The sequence below is a fragment of the Falco punctatus genome (genome assembly GCF_963210335.1).
Source record: "Falco punctatus genome assembly, chromosome: 5".
Lineage (NCBI taxonomy): Eukaryota > Metazoa > Chordata > Aves > Falconiformes > Falconidae > Falco > Falco punctatus.
This window is the reverse complement of record NC_137584.1, coordinates 25,851,292-25,870,717: the sequence shown is the minus strand read 5'-3', so window position 1 is coordinate 25,870,717 and position 19,426 is coordinate 25,851,292. Positions and strand designations below refer to the sequence as shown.

Below are 19,426 nucleotides of genomic sequence, written 5' to 3'. Positions count from 1 at the left end.
CCACTTTAAACCAGAGACTTTTAAAGACAAACATGTCTACTACACTGTCAAAACATACTCCTGCTGAGAACCAAAAATCCATAACTGAGTTTGAATGACATTCTATGATATCCTGGAAACAATATTAATGATTTAATCATCTATTGAGTAAATTACTCCATTTCTATACAATTTAATGACATGAATGCCACAAATAAGATTGTTTGCAAATATTTGACAGCTCAAAATTAGATTTATAATAAACAATAACAGAAAGTAGATAAAAACCGAACAGTTTGAAATATCAGTATCACAAATATGAAAGAACTGCAAAGAACTTGTGATATACTAAAAAATAAAACAATCAAGTACTAATTATTCAAATGCATAATTTTCTGGTAAACAGAAACGTACTACTGTACTTACATCTTTTTTTTTACTTATTATGTAAGTACGTAGCTACATGGAAACTTATACTTGTGCAATTCTGTTTTTTTTTTTTAATGTGCCCTGCCCTGTCTTCTCAGTGATATAACCCAGACAGAAGAAAGAAACTTAATTTTTTTCTAGATGAAGATGGCAGTTATACAGTGGGGCTGAGAGCTGCAAGCAGTCTGAGGCAGTGAGAAATGAGATTTTTAGTGAAACCCTGGATCACTCAAGTCAATGGGAGCTTTACCATTAATTTTAGGGAAAGCAGAATGTTGCTATTTAATCAAAGTAGTAGCATAATTTTCTACACCATGTTCTTTGTTTCCTAATGTACATTTAATATTATATTTTATATTATTTATATATATTATATATATATAAAGTATATTTTATATACTTTATATTGCCTATCTTTACGGACTACCATGTGGTAGATTTTTTGTTTTGACCACTGCCTCTACAATTTGATATATGCCCTATAGAAATAGCTATAGTTTTAAATGCAACAGTTATTCACTACATAGCTGTCAACAGCAGTATTACTTGGTAGATTTAGAATAAAATGCATACCTGAAGGAAAATCCTTCCAATTCCACTCAACAGCTGAGGCTCTTGCTGTGGGTAATATTTGATGATGGTGTGATAAGCATCTACAGCAAGCACATAGTCCTAAGGGGTGAAAAGCACACAACCAGATATTTAAGTTCAGCATTCCTCAGCCTTTATGTCCTCTTCTTTTTAACAACATATTAAAATAGAATTAAAGTAATTGCAACGTGTCAGCGGGACAGAATTTTTACCTATCACTGCAGGTACTAGTAGCTGATCTTTTCTCAGTTATACTGGAACTGCATACACAGGGGATCTTCCTGTTGTGTTCCCCCCCGCAACTGAATCACATTGTTGGTAGCTAGATGTCAAGAGCAAAAAATCTGAACTGCTACTTTTCAGTGATTTAAGATGAAAATCAAAAGCCTTGTGTGTGACTGGGTTATACGGTGTCTCAAGTTTCAAATATACGTATAACTTACGTGGTTTAACAAACTATGTTCTGAAGCTTCGGGAACTCCTTGTGTACATGCTCTTCACTTGTGAAAAATACACTCTGACAGAAGCTGCAACTCATGCACATTTTCAGATGATAAACTAGCACTACTGCCAAAGGAAACAAGACCTTTTCTACCCCTCCGCCCAAACCCTTGCTCCCTTCTACCATACTGTGTAAAAGGAAAATGACCAGGTAATCTAAACAGAAAACCAACTTGGGCTAAAACTAAGTGAGCGGTGGGCTGGTTCTGAACTCCAGAAAGCTTTGCAAGTAAACCCCCCATGCCGGCAACAAAGAAGTGGCAGCTCTGAGTTCTGCCTGCTCAAGCTGCAGTACAACTGTACCCTCCAGATAATGACCAGTGACAGAAGATTAAACAAAATCATGGTCCCATTTCCCACAGGAAAGAAATGCCCATGTGACTGCTTACTGCAGTCCAGCTGTTTCATGGTTAAACCACAGTAATTCAGTGATCTGGGCAGTAAATGACCTTTAGAGCCTGGCTGCATGGTCTTTGGCAGGCACACATGAGAAACTCTGCACGTGCTCTAAGCTGATTGGAAGAGCTACAGAAGGTACATTCACGGGGCATGGGGCTGCACAAGCCTCAGCTATAGCTTCTCTGAGAAATCCCGAGCAGAGACAGAGAAAGCCTGCCTTTGCTTATAAAAGTGAAGTATACGCAAAGATACAGGGCTCTGTGATATAGTAATATGGTGCTTCCCGACAGTCTTGCCCTTCAACTTAATGTAAGAATTTGTGGTGGGTGTTAGGAAGCAGAAGACATCTTTCAAAACCGCATAGACAACCTGGGATACTCCCTACCCTACCATTTTTCTTGGTCAAATTATAGTACTCATTTAACTTGTCCCTAATGTGGTCACAGCTCCTAGTAAAGGTACTTCTTCTTCATCTCCTGCTTAGTCTGAGGCGGCAATGTGCTCCAGGTGTAATGGATTTTTTTTCTTGAGGTCACACTTAAAAGGATCGAACTCTGCATCCAGCTCTGGAGTCTTCAGCACAGGAAAGACATGGACCTCTTGGGGCAGGTTCGGAGGAGGGCCACAAAAACAGTTAGAGGGCTGGAGCATCTGTCCTATACAGAAAGGCTGAACAGAGTTGGGGTTGTTCAGCCTGGAGAAGAGAAGGCAAGGCTCTGGGGAGACCTTAGTGCAGCCTTCCAGTTTTTAAAGGGGGCTTATAAGAAAGATGGGTCCAAACTTTTTTAGAGGGTCTGCTCTGATAGGACAAGGGACAATAGGTTTAAACTTAGAGGGTAAATTTAGATTAGATACAAAGAAGAAATTTTTTATGGTGAAGGTGGTGAAATACTGGAACAGGTAGCCCAAATAGGTAGTAGATGCCCCATCCCTGGAAACATACAAAGTCAATTGGATGGGGCTCTGAGCAAACTGATCTAGTTGAAGATGTCCCTGCTCATTGCAGGGAGTGTGTGTTGGACTAATGACCTTCAAATATGTCTGCCAACCCAAACTATACTATGATTCTACTTGACCTGTGTACCAGGTCACCATTTGAACATACCGTTTGTTTCATACACACAAAAAATCAAGAGAAGTCTCTGGAGCCTGATCTGTATATGAGAGAAATTACATGTCCTATAATAGCAGAGGCTGACTTAAACAGCCCAGGAGGCACTCTGCAGGATGTTTCTTTTGCAAACAATCTTTTTATTGTGGGTATAATAATTAATTCTGAACAGTTAATTATTAACGTGTAAAGCTGATTCCAATTCTAGTGTGCCATGCCATGTTCATGCTTATTATTGGTAAAGGAAAGAGTTCAAAGACAACACGCCATATACATAAAAATATATATTTATTTAAATTGATTTATTTAGCATTCAGAATTCAAATGTGATGAAATGTACGCTACCAAAATTTTTCATGAATTTATGACTTAGGAAAAACACAATTTTCACTGTAACAGCTCTCACTAAAGGATGTCATTGATCACGGAGTCCCACTGTGTTAGGCAGGCATAAAAAACTTGGAATAGGGACCCTCTGATCTGGCTCCTTACAAGAAACCCATCCACACTTGTACAAAGTATTAATACCTGCAAGAGTGTCATTTATAAAATCCGAAGGATTGGCTATGACTGTGAATTCTATCCCTTTAAGCAAAAAATGTGCTTACTGGAAAAATGATTTTTTTTGTATGAAATTTGAGTTTTTGCACTGTCTTCCATTCTGTGGTCTACAGCTGCCCCTTACCCAGCACTCAGTCTCATGCACACTCTAAGGCTTAGGCTACGCAACAAAGATGCATAACACAACTGTGACAGATGGAGGCTTTACAGTTACACCCCCAAACTGACACAGAAACCAACTCCCAAAAGATCATGCAGTTATCTGACAGAAACAGAAAAGTTCTTCTGTAGCTTAGTTTACAGCTTAGCAATTTCAATTGCAGAAAAGTCTCGCCCAGAAGCAGCTGCACGAGAGGCCACTGTTTGCACAACTGTAGCACCACAAGCTCCCTACCATAGGCAGTAACCAGACTGTAGGTAGCAACCAGACTTGGTAGCAACAAGCAGCCAAGTAATGTTCTGGATGCCCATGCTGCAGGGGCTTCATGGCCTTGGCCTAGGCCTAGGGCCTACTCAGGCAAAGAAACCCTCCTCTCCTTTTGCATTCCTCATCACGTGACTGTACAGCAGCATATGCATTATTACTAGGAGTACGTAAACATTCACACCTCCCAAAATGTGAGAGTAGAGGTGAAGCATTAGAAGTCTATGCACTGTATATGTGGATATGGCACCCTGTCTCCATACAATGGCATAGCACACAGCATCTGGGCTTATCTACCCCACTCCTACCCAGGAGATGACAAGAGACTAAGGTACTTATGTCCAAAGACACCACTAAGCATAGGCAAGGATGGCGCCAGGATGAAACTGTAAAACATTATCAAAATATCCAGGCTTGCTTCTAAATACAATCTAATTTTGTAGTTACTCCAGGATCCCACAGTGAGTTTCACACGCACTTAGTCTTCACCCCCTCATCACGGAAGCAGGAGTAGATTTCTAGAGTATCCTACCTGTGATTACAGACTAATACTATTCTGTGGCAAGTTAAAAGCATCTTCTCTGAAAGTTCCTTCTGAAGGAGCACATTGTAAAGTAGAGGAGATTTGGTCTTACTTACTAAAGACTTGGCTTTCACTCCCAGCTTTACTAATGTGACATGATACAAGCAAAATTGTCTGAGAGAATGATAAATAGACACTCTCCCAAAGGAAGAAAGTCTTGGTTGATACAAGTTGCAGTTGTGAGGAGCAAAACATATTAAGTACTGCCAGTAAAAAAACCCAGTGACTACAGCTTGAGATCATAAGACTTAAAGGTGGGGTTGATCTATGGTCATGGTCTTTAATTTCTGAAGATCACAAGCCTTCAGATTTTCCACACCTTCATAAAAAAATCCCCAAAGAAGGACTGAAGTTACACAATTCAGGGTATGAATGAGAGCTGGCCTATTGTTTTATAATTCAGTACCTCTTTTATTTTGAAAATTTGGAGTTAATGTAAAATATACTCAGCCAAAATAGTTCTAGTAAGCCATTGGATCTACCTGCACAAAAATAAAAAATGGGGTTTGTTTCTCCTTTAATGCACTGCAGTATAATTGTATTTCCCTTCATGGTCACTGCGTTACACATTTTCATGTTTCACTCACCACCACCTTAAGTACTTAAAATATTAATTATGAGATATTTATAAATAAGCATAAATCACCACTATCTATAAAACACTAAGAGTAAGTTCAATAAACCCTACACTAAAAATCAGCTTTAGTTATACAAAGTGTATAGTTTATAAATACTGTATTTTGGGAAGAGAGGACATGGGTAACTTACCTCTCCTCTTATCTAGTACACTTGTGGAAGGGTTATGAAAGCAGCGATACAGAGTGTTATGAACCCAAAGAGCAGTACTGCAGCACAGTTAGGCAAAAGACAATGATTCATGCCGTCCTTCTCCTTTAAATCATAGCAGAACCAAAGTCCTTAGGCATCAGTCCCTTAAGTCACTAGTACAAGCTGTTAGCTCCTTCTTGGTACAGTTTTAATTGTATTAGACCCAAATTAAAATAAACTCTAATGCTTTTTTTTTTTTTTTTAAACGAAGGGCAAGTTTTAGAAGTTCTACAAAAGCTAAGACAACACTGAAACAGAAATCTAAAAAGTGCAAAATGCGCCTTTAATTAGACTGCAATTATAATATATATGGAAAGTACTTAAGTGTTTATTCCTCAGAGGTAAAAGTCTGCTAAGATAATGTCAAAAGCGATTTTAGCTCAGATGAAAAGAACTTAAAAAGTTTTCGAGACACTTCCATGGTGATTTAGTAAAATGACAGGCATTTTGCTATTAAGACTGTTGAAATGAAGCAATGCACATAATCAGTTGCATTTTAAATGAATATTCCCTCATGCTGCTATATTCAGGGTACACTTTCATAGCGACTTAAGCCCACAATTCTTGTAAATGGAATTCTACAATGACACATGTTACATGGTCTCCCTTTCCCTTGCTGCTGTATTTCTACCTCCCACCTTAAGTTCCCCCTTGTTTACATGAAATGGGAAAATCCAATTCAGTTGATATCCCTGAGATCCACCATTTCTTTGGTTTTTTCAGTTGGTTAAGTCCAATAGTGGTGCACAGAAGGAAGGTAGAATACCTTTGAGAAAGAGTATACAAAGAGAAGTGGAGGAACAGGAAAAAAATATAGTAAACCTGCCTTAAAATGCTACTGAACTGTATCATCGGTCACACTGATGAAGGGACACAGCAGACAGAATTCAGTACCTAGGAAAGATTTTCCCAGGTTAAAGGGGACTTGTGACAGGACAGGTTTCCTGCACAAGTGTGGGCAAACCACTTCTTTGCATCTCACTCACTACCTCCAAAACAATCTATCTCTACACCTCAATAACTTAATTAGATGTTTAGCTATGAAACTAATGAGGCCATATTTAAAAAGACAAAAATCATCGTGCTACATAAACAGAATTCCTTGAGTCAGATAAATAATGCAGAAGCGATATGACATGAAATAAACCTAATTAAACTTGAGGATAATGAAAATAGATTTGAATAGTTATAGGCCCAAAATCTAATCAAAGTATTTTTTTTAATATATTTTCAAGCCTCAATCCTGACAAGATTGTTCCCTATTAAATGTTAGTGAAGGTTTTCAGCCAAAGAAAGATGTTAGGAAAAGATAATCAGTTTTTCTTTCTTTATACCAATCTCACATAGAGTTACTTTATTATTTTTATTAATCTACTAATAGCACAAGTTATTCCATTCACCTAATAGTACTTGGGGATCAATTATCAGCATATTGCAATATTATAAATGTTCACTAGATGGCAATAGATGGCACTGACTCGGGGAATGAAATCAGTTTTTTTTTTTAAAGTACATACACTTGAAATACTTGAATAAAAACAAATGCAGTTTTTAAAGTGTATTACACAACAGCAAAAACATTATAAACAAGTGGAACTCTTCACTGTTAACGTTAAATGCCACTGTTATAACTGTTCATAAGAGAATTAACAAAAGTGTGCTTAAAAATTATTTGAAGAAAATAAGTTTCATACTTAATATTCCAGAAGGTGGTGAAGATGATTATAGCATTGCTGCATGTTAAAATGGTCTAAATGGTCTTAAAATTATTAAGTTTATAAATAACCAATATGATTATCTCAGAGAAGATCTGTCATATAAGTGGAAAAATGAACTTAATGTAGTACTCTGATTTTAACTACAACATGACTGTTCGAAAAATCTTACTCTCTACTACTCCATATAGGGATATTTCTGAAAACTAAGAGACTTACAACTACTCCATAGCCAATGTACTGAAATGCAAATTTCAGATGGAAGTAATTACGCATTGACATGCATTTGTGGGTAATCTGGAAGTTATTATGGAACCATAAATTTTTAACTTAACAGCTGTGAGACAGGTCCTAAATACAATTGGTCTTAAGAAGTATCTGAGCTGCAGTATTTCTGAAGTACCACTTCCAAAAAAGTGATAATCAGTAATTACAAATATATTTCTATTATTAGAAGAAAACAGCACTAACAGGACCAAACCAGAAGAAAGGTGAGAACTGTGCATGCCTGTGGATTTGTGTGTACACAAGAAAAACACTGAAAGTGTTAAAAACAGTTCACAGCCAAAGTAAAGTGAACTTCTTGAAAAATATATTACCATCACTTTCTTATTTATATATTCTATTTTGTTTGGTATGACAACTCAACTATTCTCCATTTGCTTTCTGAAAAAGTTCCTTAAGAAATGAACCTATGTCAAGTACCTACTTCAAAGCACAAATGCTTACTAAATCTTAAAAATATCTCATGCTTTATTGGAAAATCATTTCTATTCAAGACAGAAATTTTCTGATTGCAGTATCACTATGAATAGAAATTTCTGTTTTCCCTAATTCTCTTAAAAAGGATACTCCATTTCATGTAAAGCAGTATTGGGGTAACTAGAACTTATCTAAAAAATACATGCTTTTTGAGGTATGGTACTATTAAGAATGGAGCCCCATTTGGGAAGTAGCTTAGTTAACATCAGAGGGTCAGGTCTGGCATGACCTTGGGCAATCAAAGAGCAAGGAACAAAGAGTGCAAATCTTGGACTGTGAAGATTATACTGCTGACAGCTCTACTCCAAGGCTGTCGCTGCTAATTGATTTGTGAAGTACAGTTAAGCTCAGGATAACAGCAGTTTGCTGCAAGAATGGTGATATTCATGTTTCCCTGACCATGAGGTGGACAGCAAAATAAGTTTTATTTCTACTTCCTGAATACAAAGTGAAGTTTAAATTAACTAGAGATCGGTTAAAAAAGCAAGCAGGAATCAAGGGAAAAAACCCAAACACTGCAAGCTAGTTACTTTTGCTTTTATTCCTTTCTCTTCTGCCCCTACCCACTTGTGAGGATTTAAGCTTGAAAGAAGATATCTTGCAATTGAGATAGGTTGACAAGGGAGGATGCATTTAGATGTTCTGGATCTTCATCATACACAAAGGCTACAGCACTATTAACTCTCACAAACAGAGCAACAGTCCTACAGCGCAGTTTGAAAAAGACAGAGCACATAATTGCTTTTAATTACAGCATTTAGTTAAGTGTTTGAAAAATTCAATTTAAAAATGCAAATTTTGTATTGTTACAGCATGTTCTCTAGGATGATTTGGGGAGAAGTAAGTACAGATACGTTCACAAAAAACATTAATGCAAATAGTTATCTATTAAATAAGACATTATTAAGTCTAATTAATTCTTCACTAAGCAAAACCTTCAAGTACAGTCAGGTAGTCTTCCCTTATCTATGCACCAGTAATTCTCTTGCACTTTCTCTGACATTCTATTCCAGAAAATACGGTACCTCTGCAGTTGCTGCCACCCACGTACCTTCATCATTAGCAGACAGTTTGCCATGGAGTACATCACTCTGCCCAGACGTGACCTCCACAGCTGAACAGAGGCTGCAAAATAAGAGCAGCTTGTGAATTTGCACAAATAAATTAGAGGTTCTTTCTTGCCATCAATTATTGGTCCTATGAATTACAATTTTGAAAGATCTCCTCATTAACACCACTGGGGTTTAGCCTACAATTTTTAATTCTCGGCCATGCTGCACCATCAGACAGAAAATTCTGCATCTCTCAGAGGGAACTGCTCAAGCAGCTCTGGGTACCATATATGATGTAACAACACAAAACACAGACGGCCACGCAGCTTTGAGCTCAGGCCAAATATTAAACACCAAAAGCAGCCACGCTATTTCCAATACCAGAACAAAAGGTGCATAAAAAGATTCAAGTGATAATGAGCATCAGTTTAAATCTACAGCATTAAATGTGATAAATTCAAAAATCAAACACAGCTGAAATGTCATTTCAGAGCCAAAACACGCAGGGTGAGAACTGGCTGAGTCTGGAACTGTTTGTGCTTGCCTCTGGCTTAGAGATATACTGGAAAAAATCTGCCAAGCCTGTCTGCTTTCCCCATGCTCTTGGAGCTTGCAGGCATTAAAAGCTGCAGCAGCAGACTTCTCTCTTTTGCTTTGCAGACAGACTCCTGATGTTTTAAAAGAACAGTTCACACAGATCCTTATTTTCTCTTGTGTTACAGTACCATACATCAATGCTCGAAATATTCTTCTAATCCTCAAAAATAAGCATTAGGAGTATTAATTGAGTACATTTGGAAAATAAATGTATCTCAGTCAATCAGCTGTCAAGGTCACTGTAATGATTTGAAAGGGGGGGAGGAAAGGGAGAAGAGGCTATTCCAGAGACTGTGATAACTGAGACCACTCATTTGTATCAATAATGTAGTCTCTGATGAAAGAATGGCAGGTCACATAAATAATTCTTTCAGCACACATAAATGCCATTACAAATCCGAAGAGAGCTTAGTGAAATGTCTACTCCCCTTCCTAAAAAGAAAAGCACTCCTTCAATCCTCTCCAACAAAAAACAAACAAACAAAATAACCCCCAACCCATTTCCCAAATTATCACTGTCAAAAGAGGGGCATAAGGTGGGGCCCAAGACTGAATACAGCATTTCACCCACCCAAATCGTTCATTACTCCTAGCTTTTGTTTTAGAAATTCCCCCCAACCACACATCACTACTGCTATTAATGGAGAGGATGCTGTAAACCATGAGCAAATATTTTACAGACTTCTGGGTTTTTTTTTCTCCTTACAAGTGTCTGTAAAACCTCAACATAATTAAATAACTCTCCTTTGTTATTTCACTTCTGTTAATCTCTCCTTTTTGCATGCCTTCACAGTTTGGTAACCACATTCAGCCTTTTAGGACTTAGGTAACAACAAATTATATGCCGATTCCTGCAGTGGAGACATCTAGGTATCCTGTTAACAACCGAACAGCACCAGCTACGGTTCTCAGAAAGGACTGCAAAATAGACAGACTGGATGTCTTCAGTCTGTGCTATAAACTGAGCAGGAACCTGGTCTGGAAATTCTGTAGTGCTGTGGGATGAGGCTTCTTAGCACTGGCAGAAGAGGGTTAAAGAAAACCTGCAAAGCAGTAAACAAAATCGAAACCCAAACAGCAGATCATTGGATGCTACTGTGATGCCTGAAACCCATTCTGCAGGTCCATGCAGCCGGGCTTTCACCCTAAGCATTCGTTTTTCCTTGTTATTTATCAAGGACTCTATACTCCACACTGCCATTCATTTCAGTAGGAGCTCTGTGCACTAAAAAGTTGCAAAATTGGCATCTTACAGAATGCATTACCAGGCAGGTGGTGCAATGCTAACTCTCTCTGCCTGTTGAAAAACTGGCAAATGAGGTACTCCGTTCCAGACTAGAGATGTACATGGTAAATTGACTGGTGTGGCACCTCCATACACCAACAATAACGAAATTACAGGCTAAGCATAATCCTTATAATGAATTAAGGCTGTCTTCACATCAAGTTAATAAGGGTTGCTTCAGCTAGTCTCACATGAAAAACCCCAAACCTATTATCTGCCTCCTGGAGCTCCAAATGCAGCAAAGAAACGCACGGGGAGCAGACCTGGCTGACCTCCACAGACAATAGCAGTCAACAGCCTCCGCAAAGGTCCCATGGGCTTTTTGGCAGTCTTAAACCTACAGGCAGCTGCACAGTAGACATACAAAGATGTTTCCAAATTTCAGCAGCCTTGTCCCTTGGTAACTACTAGCTGCTGCTTTCCTAACTATGACTCCTCCTGGGCTCATCTCGGCTCTAAAGCAGCAGCAGAGAGGAAAAACCAAGGAGCCAGAAAGTCATGAGTGAGGCAGACAGCAGGACACAGGACTATGACACTGCTAGGAAAAAGTCCTTGTACCTTAAAGGGGGATCAGTGTCTTAGTTTTAAAGGGCTAAAAAGAAAAAGAATGTGGGGACAATAAGGAAAAAAATGGCAACAGAAAGAGGATAACAGGGAAAAGTAAGTAGGAGAACAGAAGGAAGAATAGTAGATGCAAGGAGAGAAGAACAGAAACTCCTGGATCTCTGTGGATAAATCTTCAATATTAGATTCTCTTCTTCCTAACCCTTTTGAGAAGAGTAGTAAGTGTATTCATTTGACTGTATTTGCAAATGCCTTTATGAAATATGCTGCTCCCATGTGCATTCACTTTTTCAGGACATATCTAGACGGTGTATTAAGTCAAGTAAATAACACATTAAGGCTGCTTTTACGTCCAGTCGATTTGAAGACCAGGCAGAAGAGTTCAGACAGCTCTGCACCCTTCCATACAGACACTGTTTTAGGGAGATGTTTATACTAATTTTTTAACTCCGCTAACAACTCTGCTTGACCTCTTCCTGTCTCAGAGGCAGACTTTTACTTCCCAGAGACCGTAGGTGAATGTAATCCTAGAAAGAAGATGGTAAGACTCCTTAGACTGTTAGCTGAAGCTGAACGGTTTTCTTGGCTTGGTGTTTTCAACTTGCTAAGCACCATGAGTCATTCATATAATCCGTTGCCTAAAATGTCACCTCTTGTCCAATTCTTAAGTGTACTCAAATTACTTCATTGGTATAAATGCTTTTAGGAAAAAAAAAGATGCTTGGACAACTAATTTGTCCTGATGACCCTTCTTTAGGCAGTAATGTGTCCTACACTATTGAAGCTAAACAACTAAGATAGAAGGAACTGGGAAACAAACATAATTGCAAATAAAATAAACAAAATTATGATGCAGATATCATCTAAATCTTATTCCTAAAAGTTACTTAGTTATTTCAGGAGTCTAAGTACCATGCAGCTACGCTGAGACTCAGCCACCTACGTAGCAGCATCCTAGGCCACTACAGCCCTTGTATAATGGCAGTTTGATCTAAAAAAATACGGTGGATTTCAGACATGAGGATCAAGAGAAGCCAGTCAGCCAAGGCTTAAGATGAAACATCCATCTAGCTGTGACAGCAATGCACTTATATATTCATCAATAAAGGACAGCAGCCATGTTCTTTGTTTCTTCTAAGTAGGAAAAAAGAATTTAGTACATCAGTTTGATCAAGGGCAAAACTGTGAAATTAATTCCAGCAAATAAAGTACTAGGTGTATCATTTCAGAGGCTGAGTAGGCTATGAGATTACAAGAATACTGTTTTAACAACTCTAGGGCAGTCTTGTGAAAACTTCTGGCATACTTAGGCAAGTGATAAAAACACACCGCCTGTGAAAAAAATGTTTTAAAGAATACCTACCTTGTCTGTTCTCCTGTGTAATGTTAGTCATGCTTCCATCTTCAGCTAAGCCTTGTTCCAAATTTTCTAGTATCTGTAGTAAATTTTTGAAGTAACCACCATGAGTTTAAACAGCACTATATATTTAATGCAAATTATCTACAATTGACATTCCATAGGTAAACCAATTCAGGCAGGAATGCCCCACCTAGGTACAGTTCAAAATTACTGATTATTACCATAGATAGATCAACTGCACAAAGTAAGAAAGACATTGTATGGTAGAAGATTGTTAAGAGTTCAGGTTTCTGATACCTACAGAACACAAAATGTCAACACACTAGGGACATATTTTGTTAAGCAAAACATGAAATGCTTCACCAGAGAATTAATATTAATGACCACAGAGCCAGTCAAACTGATTTTTCATAGAAAGCCACTGCCTCTTGACTCCCCCACCCTAAGTATGGGCTCCGCTTTCATCCTTTTGTCCTTTATGAAGTACTCCTTTTAGTTCTTCCTGCAATTTCCTTCTCAAAGTTTGGGTTTTATTGCTTCTTTTTATTTATTATAGATTTTAAATCATGTAAATGGTTGAGTGAATGAAACATTTGTTGTTTTATTGGAAGAATGAAAACGTAAACTTAATGAAGCTTCTGTCTTAAGCACTTTTAAAATATGTATGTAAGGTTCCGTTTGAAATGCATGTCAACTTTCTCTTTTCTAATCCCATTATGGTTCCTCCAAATTTGTTTTCCGATTCCCACAGATCACCCCATTTCTCCTGTTATAGATGCATAACTTTGGTTGTAGAACAATGCTTGAGATTTCCTTCAAAAAACTATTAATAAAGCCCACTTGCTGTATGTAATCAGCCGCTGTGGTTAGCCTACTGGGGAAATACAAGCGTTGCCTCTTGCGGGGAGTGAGTGCACTGCTGAACACACAGCTCGAAGTTTCCGTCAGTATAAGAATCCTACACCAGCAAAGCATTCCAATTGTGCTCAATGCTTTCTCAGCAAACACTTGAAAACAACACAGGAAATCCTCCAAAGCAAAGACAGGTAGATTTAATCTGGCCTCAGACAGCATGTTGGTGTCTTCTACAGTCAATGAAGTGAAATTGGTACTTCCAGGAGGCCAGTTCATGCCACCTATTTTAGACATCCTGAGGTGGAAGGAACTGCCCTGTGAGACACCAAGCTCTTTTCAGAGTAGATTGAAAGCTTGAAGTTAGATGCCATAAATTTAGCTGCAAAAGAACCGAAGAGCAAGGAGAGACACACAATGAAATGACAGCAGTTACCACATGCCAGCTGAGCCAGGGTAATTTTCCTGATAAAATTGCTAGCCCGTGACAAATATAAAGTAATATGATTTAGTGTAAACCTCGTTCACAGAGGGCTAGGCTAAGTTGCCTTACCTCAGATTCTGAGAGGCTATAATCATACGCCAGTAGATACTGCAGCTTAGTTGATAGGTGCCAATTTATGAGATGGCAGCGGCACACCTGCAAGACTGCATCTCACTCCCACTTTCAAAAGCAGTGTAGCCACTTAGAAATCGCTTAGAAACCAAAGCACCACATTTCAGTGTTAAATGCCTAGCGTATAATGAGGCACCTTGTCAGAGAAAAAAATTCTTCTCTCACACAAACCAAAACCACCTTACTGTTTTCTGTCCAGTCTAAACCCATGATTTTTCTCTTTCCCTGGAAAATATCTAGTGATCATTTCTCATTCACAATAAGGCTCTAAGTTCTTACTCTCAAAATGGTCTAAACATAACCAGGTATCTTCATCAATAAGACATGATGTCCTATTTAAAAATACAACAGGTTTCTCTGAAAACATGGTCAATAACATCATGAAAAAAGAAAAAAATTAGATATTAGCATACAAATAGAGTATTACATTAACTATTCTGTGACATTACTTGGGGATATCTAGCCATCACCTCAAGCTCAACGTAATTAAAGCAGAACTCGGTGCTGATTTAAGGCTAATTGTTTTATTCCCTAGGTTTATCTCCTTTTGCCCTTCTTAAGTATAAGAATATCATCTGCAGTTTTTCAGTATTTGGTCATTTCTGCAGTTTTCCAAGAATTGTTTAATAGTAACATTAATGATTCAGGTAGTTCCTCAGTGTAAGCTATCTGGGTTAGTTGACATGAAATGTTTAATTTTAGCAAATCCCCTCAGCCCACTTCTCTACAGATGGTAAACTGCTTATTCTAGCAATACCACATGGGATAGCTCTAAACATCCTTGTTTCTATTATAAAGAGAAATATGATTGAACACTTCTGCCATTTACTTAAAACACCAGTTTTACACATGACCCATGATTTTTCTTGCTTTGAATATTTATAAATGCACAGTTTCATTGGCTAATATTGCTTCAGAGCCTTCTGTTTCACTCTTTATCAATTGCCTGTATACTGTAATTACTAACCTATGCACATGACCACTTGCATTCCTAGTTTCTTACACAGCCCTTTTTAATATTTTATTTCTTCTTCCACAGCTTTTCACCACCATTGGCTTCTTACTCAAAATAAACTTTTTTTTGGTGATTCTGTAATTGTGGCTTTTTAGGTACTCGGTCTGGTGCAGGATCATCATCATTTCTGCAAATTCATCAAACAAGGCGTCAAGACAAATACCCTCTAGACTGAAGTAACATTTGAGAAACAGAATATTTATGTGACCTTAGTAACTGAGCCAGAACTGGAAGTTGAATGAAAATGAAAATAAAACCAAATCTAACCAAACCTAAACAAAAAAAGAGACAAAAGTTCATCACTTTGGAAGTAAAACAGAAGACCAGGAGATACGAAGAATGTGTATGGGAAGGGCCAGGGAGGAACGTAACTACTCATGAAGGAGAGTGATGGAACTCAGAGGGAGCGGCTGATGGACAAATGGCATGAAGTATTTTTGAAAAGTTGTGCAGAGGTAACTAACACTTTTGCAGAGGCTTTTTTAGGAAGCAAGACTGTTAACCCACTTGCTACTGCTCCACCCACCTGGTAGAAGAGCCCAGAACAGCTCTGCCATTTGAGGGATTAGGGTTAAAAAGTGAAATAGGCTGTGCTATGAGATGTGTGCATTGCCAGGAGCTCTCTGTCAATCAGCTAGGATGCTTATGCACAAACAAGGGAGGAGTTTAGGTTAAGCCTGACTGTCATTCTTTTCACATTTTGGTCTCCAGGTAAGCATTTATTTGCATGTCCTCAGCATTACTAGCACTACAGTGATCATGTCTGTGTTTTTAAATGAATGCTTGAAAAGAACAAACCCTTTTGTGATTTAAATTACTATTGTTACTCTTACTGCTTGGCTATTTCTTGGCAACAATTTATTTCAAGGTGGACTTACTAGGGCAACAACTCACTGAGGCAATCCATGTTGGGAAGACCAGCAGTAACAGAGACAGTAATAATTTCAGTGGATTCCTCCAGCAGGGTATAATACCCATTTGGCATTACAGATTATTTCTTTCCCAAAAGCTGTTCCTATAGACAGAGATGTAAAATACCCAACCACATCTTGATTACAAATATGCAGGAATACTGGAAAATGTTAAAATGTTATTGCCTCTACAGAGAAAATGAAAACTATATTTTTGCACTCAACCTCCAATCCTGCTTCAGGTACCAGAAATATGTAAGCAGATGGGGCCTGAAGAGACCGAGTTACCAAAACAGTGACAAAATAAACATGGTTAGAACTTTAAGTCAAATGGCTAATCCAAAGTTGAAAAGAGTCTGCAGAATGCGTACAACAAAAAGCAAGAGGGAATTTAGCAGGTTAAAAGGAAGTATGAGATAGGAAAAAAAACCCCACCAGAATAACATTAAGGAAGAGAAACAAAACAGAAAGACAAATTTTCTTATGATAAGAATGCATTAGCATTAGCCTGGAACAGCCTCCCAGGGGATGTGGCCTCAGCTCCATAGGTTCACTCATTAAAAACTAGAAAACAACCTTGCACTGCAGAGAGACAGACTAGGTGAGCTAATAGGTCTTTTCTCTCTTCTAGCTTTTATGACTCCAAGATCATCTCATTTACATAATGACTATTCGTATGCCCTTCTGTAAATATGGATGACCAAAGATTATTTTTCCACTTTTTAAAACAGGGAAGTAAAACACTAGAGGGTTTTGGTTGAAAGCTCCCCAATTAATTCTGTTATAACCCAAATGGTTCCCAAGAGTCATATACAAATATTAAGACTAATGAGTGTACATCCTTTATATTATTTTCTTGGCTATGCCATGGGTTTTTAAAAGTGTTATGAACTTTATTCTTGTACATTCCAGGTGAGATAGAGAGTATTACACTAACAGCATTTTATACAAAAATCAAAACATATATTCAAACAATGTTTTTTGTCAGCCAACCCTGACTTCAAATGGTTAAATTATCACCAATTTAAAACTGTATTTTAAAAACATATTTATCTTTACAAGCTGCTCTTTTTCACACTCTTGTTTCTATAGTTGTCTTTGAATTTCTCCAACAGACAAGGTATTTAATTGAATGCAAATAAATGAAGTAATCTGCAATGAGGTGTCTAGAATAACCGATCAGAAATATTCCCTTGAGAAGGACGGTATGTTTTACTTGTTGGTTTGTAGTTTTCTGTGTACTCTACTTTAAAAAGGAGCATCCATCAGCACAGACAATGGCTTGTCCTGGCTATGGTATCCTGGCTCTAATGGAAGCTTTCAGAAGCAAAGGGAGATCGTTCTCTTTCTGACTGCAGCTGAACACACTAACCTGGGAGAAACTTTGCAAACTCAGGCACAGGAAGGCAGAGAAAGGAGATGGCAATCCATGAACCAACAGCAAGTGAGAACAGGGGACTCCTCTGAAAAGCTAGTGGAAGATGTGCAGCCAGCCACAAAGCAGCTTTCCCCAAGGGGAAGATCATACAGAATTTGTAGTGACCTAGGCTATGAGCAATTGATGGAGTAAGAACATGAGTAAACGAACCTGTTCTTCAAGAACTTAGCGGGCAGGCAGACATGAATATATTAATTTTTAAATCTCCTTTATTTCTATTTCATGTTCTCCAGCACACCCAGTTTCTCTTATTTAAACAAATAATCAGCCTAGTTCACGTTCAAACAAAATCTTCTATTATAGTTTAAAAGCTTTCTTGGCAGACTCTATATGCTCTAAGGATACGCACTTCATGGAAAAGAGAGCAGACAGAGCCACCTCAAGATTGTAGGTGAGTTAAAGGTCTTGCATTAAAGACCTTGTAAAGAAGGGGCGGGGGGAGTAAATTTCCTCTTCTTTCAGTCCTCTATTGACCAATAACTCTAATCTGTGGAGAACCATAGCTGATCACACTATAACTGAGATTATGGCCATTTCAATAAAGTTAGCCAGATGGCTGATGAATGCCCTGCTCGGAAGTCACTTCCTCATTCAAATTCATACAATTTTCTCTCTCCATTACAGGATAAAGGATCTTAGAAACGAGTTAAGTTTACGGAATCTAGCGGCACCTTCATGACTAAGGGGAGACAATGCAGCACTTAATACCAGATCACATAAAAACAAGGTATGAAACAGATGATCTGCTGCAGACTAGGGCAGGCAAATACCAGTAGAAGCACTGTGAAATCCTGCAACAGAGGAGTATGGCAGTTCCTGGAAGAAAAAGATTATTTCCAATTGAGGACGACTGCTCATAAAGGACAAGGCTGGAGAGAACAGCCTGCCAGTAATATTATTAGATGACATGATCATGAACAGGTGACATCATTTGTGAGGTGCTAAAAAGCAGCACTTCTTGGCCAAACTAAGTATGTCCCTCAACTGTTTGGAAACAGTGTCCAATTCTTTCCAACTCCATAACAAATGCCACATTCATCTCTTATTACCTAACTCTTTCACCTTTTTCCATCATAATACAAATAACTAGGTTTTTTTACTTTAAACATTTGGTTGTTTACCGTTACTGTGCTAGAAGCAAGCTGATTTTATATAGGTAAGGTCATTACAGCTATACAATTGGCAATTATCAAATCCCTTCAGTTATCCAAGTTATTTTCAGGAGTAAATAGGAAACTTCTAAGGAATACTGAAAATAAAAATTAATCACATATATTTATCATATATAGGCTTTGAACTTTGAAATGTCACAGATAAAACAACAATTCTGTATTTCTTCATAATCACTGTTGCATTAGACTACTTGGGAAAGATTTCTGTAAAAAACATTTGAGGATGAATACTTAACAGTTAGGGTGTTGGGTTTAGTGGCTAAGGTTAGTGCTCACAACACCATCACTCCAATTTCAGCACTGACAAATCCCATCTTGTAATTCTGACCATGATTTTGTATTATAGCACTTGACAAAAGAAAACAAAACCCCCAAAAGAGACTCAGCAGGTTGTATTTATATTCGCAAATGACTGTTGCTCCCAAACTGAGCTCTTCAAATTATTTCTGAAGGATCAAGATCATTAACAACTATGTTCTGAGCTAGCTGGACACAGCTGAGTGAGGGAAGAAAGCTCACCTACTTGCCCTCAAACACATCTGCTTACTGTCCTTAGTGTCCCCTGGCAAATGCACGAAAGTGAGAGAACTAGACTGTCCACCGTTCTACTCATTTTATCAGAGCTACCACAGAGGAGAAGAGAAAAGGATAAAACTTAAAATGGAAGAGGTGCTTAATTAT

General features: G+C 38.0%; 1 protein-coding gene across 5 annotated transcripts in view; it reads right to left on the bottom strand.

Annotated features, from left to right (window-relative positions):
- The window catches only part of TRAPPC12 (trafficking protein particle complex subunit 12), a 69,591-nt gene that overhangs the window by 17,281 nt on the left and 32,884 nt on the right, over window positions 1-19,426 (bottom strand). For 4 of the 5 annotated variants that reach the window (XM_080387799.1, XM_080387802.1, XM_080387801.1 and 1 more), the window contains exons 7-9: window positions 12,745-12,817; window positions 8,935-9,008; window positions 982-1,080 (exon numbers count right to left, since the gene is read on the bottom strand). In XM_080387799.1, the coding sequence (XP_080243925.1) occupies window positions 982-1,080; window positions 8,935-9,008; window positions 12,745-12,817 (246 nt within the window). The remainder of the gene's footprint in view (window positions 1-981; window positions 1,081-8,934; window positions 9,009-12,744; window positions 12,818-19,426) is intronic. The other variant, XM_080387800.1, reaches the window with a different exon arrangement.